This window comes from Austrofundulus limnaeus, unplaced genomic scaffold (genome assembly GCF_001266775.1).
Source record: "Austrofundulus limnaeus strain Quisiro unplaced genomic scaffold, Austrofundulus_limnaeus-1.0 Scaffold118, whole genome shotgun sequence".
Classification (NCBI taxonomy): Eukaryota; Metazoa; Chordata; class Actinopteri; order Cyprinodontiformes; family Rivulidae; genus Austrofundulus; species Austrofundulus limnaeus.
Window position 1 is genome coordinate 1224087 of NW_013952520.1, and position 2152 is coordinate 1226238.

The following is a 2152-nucleotide window of genomic DNA, read 5'->3' on the forward strand; positions in this document are numbered from 1 at the left end:
CATTTGAATGAGTTATTTTTAAATTWTGTARACCATAAAATTCACAATTTCCTTAGCTTTATTTCGAACCACGGTTTGTGAAAATCAAGCAAGAAATAAGAAAATTACAGGAGTTTTTCTAAAGGACGAYGCCTCACAGTTCATTGACATCTATTCATTTTGTTGAAGCTCTTCAGTGCATGACAGAGCTCCAGTGTGCTTACGTCCATGTGGGAAGCAACGTGCTAGCCACACCCAATCCAGTCATTTATATCAATGATTGGGAGTCTCTTGTTACAAGTCATTCAGTCCTTGTACAAGTAGTTTTCACCAAATACAACCTTTCTCAAATACTGGTGTGTTATGTTTTTTTAAATAAAGTACAAAAAACTGATTTATAAGAACATGTTTTATTACATATTTTTTCTTGTTCACTTTTTACATTATTTGTGACTAATGTGTGACAGTTACAGGAAGGTCCATGTCTTCTACAGCAGTGTGCAGGTTTGTTGTCTCAGGGCGAACCTGCCTTCCTCTTACAAATCTGCAAGGTGACAGCAAAAACTGGTGAGTCATGCAACCATGAGCCGTGCAGCAGGGTACAGATGAACATGCTCTAAGCTGTGCCAGATATGTGTGTCTGTGCTTTGCATGGAGCTGCAGCACATCTAAAGCAGTAAAGCCATGCACTGACCAAATGCAGAATAAAATACTASYTGACAGAAATGAAAGGACAGCCTGRTTTTTCAGAGCTGGAAATGCTCCTGCTTTATATTCAGTGGGCTGAGGAAAGTCAAGMTGCTGCAATGGTTGTGAGTTTCTTCAAAGTGACTTATCAGGTTTCCACACTGTGATCTTTGCAGTAGATGAAGCCAAGAAAGGCAGAAAAGTTGTTTCAGACGCCATCAGATTAAAGAATTATTGTAGATTATTGTAAATGGCAAACTTTGAAACACTTCCTGATAAACATGGAATACTAATGTTTGACACCATCAAAGTGCAACAGTTGTTTTAATTTCAATGAAACTCTCAGAAAATAATGAGGTGACAGCTACTTTTGACTTTTGGAGTCAGTTCAATTAAAGACAGTTGCCACAGCTTACCAACTTTAGCCAGCTTAAATATGGCTATAACTTTGTAAAAGTTACATATAGGTTTAAATTTTACATGTAGGTTTTTTTAAGTATCTGTGGGTTTGGTTTGTGTTTGATTTCTAGCTTTCCTGTTGATCTCAGCCTTTGTTCCACTCATACCTGTTCCTTGTTCCCCTCCGCAGGTGCCTAATGTGTCAAAATGTGTGTTGCTTACTAAAAGTTGTTGTAGTATGAAAGTGGAAAATTGCTTACRTTCAGAAATCGTCACATATATCAAACTATGAGCATGCATGTTTCTGCACTCTTTTCATTCATACAGCTCAAGAACGTGGAACTGAGAGTACACAACACACCTCCTCTGACACACCTACACTTAAATATGTAAAATAAATGCAAAACTCTCCTCTCTGCATGATCAGAAATTACATCTAGGTGCAGGAAAATGATGAATGAAAAGGAATTTGAGTCAGAGAAGCTCATAAATAAATAGTGTGGTGTAAATGTGTTTGCAACAGGTTCAGTGAAGAGGAGTGATTGTGTGTTTGGATCTGTTGTTGTCGTTGGATTATCTGAAATATTATGTCCATCTACTGTATCGCAGTCACATTTCTGAGGCTGAGACACAACCAACTTTAATCATGTTTTTAACTTTGAGGAACTTAGTGACTTGGTAAAACTTAATACTTCATTTATTAAATAGATGTGTAGAAATGAGCTGAAATGTCTGACTGTACTGTTTTAGGTTTACACTCGCTTTCACGTTATGTTTGTTTTGATACACCCTGACGTGCTGAGGTGGGTAGAGTACTCAAGTAAGAGTAGCACTACTTCAGCATAATTTTACTCAAGTAAAACGTAACTAGCCATGCAAGAAATGACTCAAGTAAGAGTAAAAATGTATTTGCTCTCAAGTATTGAGTAACTGATCAAGACCAAAATAATTTTTGTGGAAATTTTCATATTTTAAAGATAAAAATGAAAATAATTCATGGAAATAATATAATTACAGAATAATCAATGCAGGCTAAAAAAATCCAAATCATTTTTTTCAATATAAAATTTCTGAAGCTAACATAACC

The 2152-nt window shown here is 36.0% G+C and overlaps 1 protein-coding gene across 1 annotated transcript in view; it reads right to left on the minus strand.

Moving 5' to 3' along the window:
* Positions 1-440: 440 nt before the first annotated feature.
* The window catches only part of LOC106521901 (Golgi-associated plant pathogenesis-related protein 1), an 8022-nt gene continuing 6310 nt past the window's right edge, over positions 441-2152 (minus strand). Inside the window, exon 5 of the mRNA XM_014014660.1 lies at positions 441-523. Within this exon, the coding sequence (XP_013870114.1) occupies positions 516-523 (8 nt within the window). The 3' untranslated portion in view covers positions 441-515. The remainder of the gene's footprint in view (positions 524-2152) is intronic.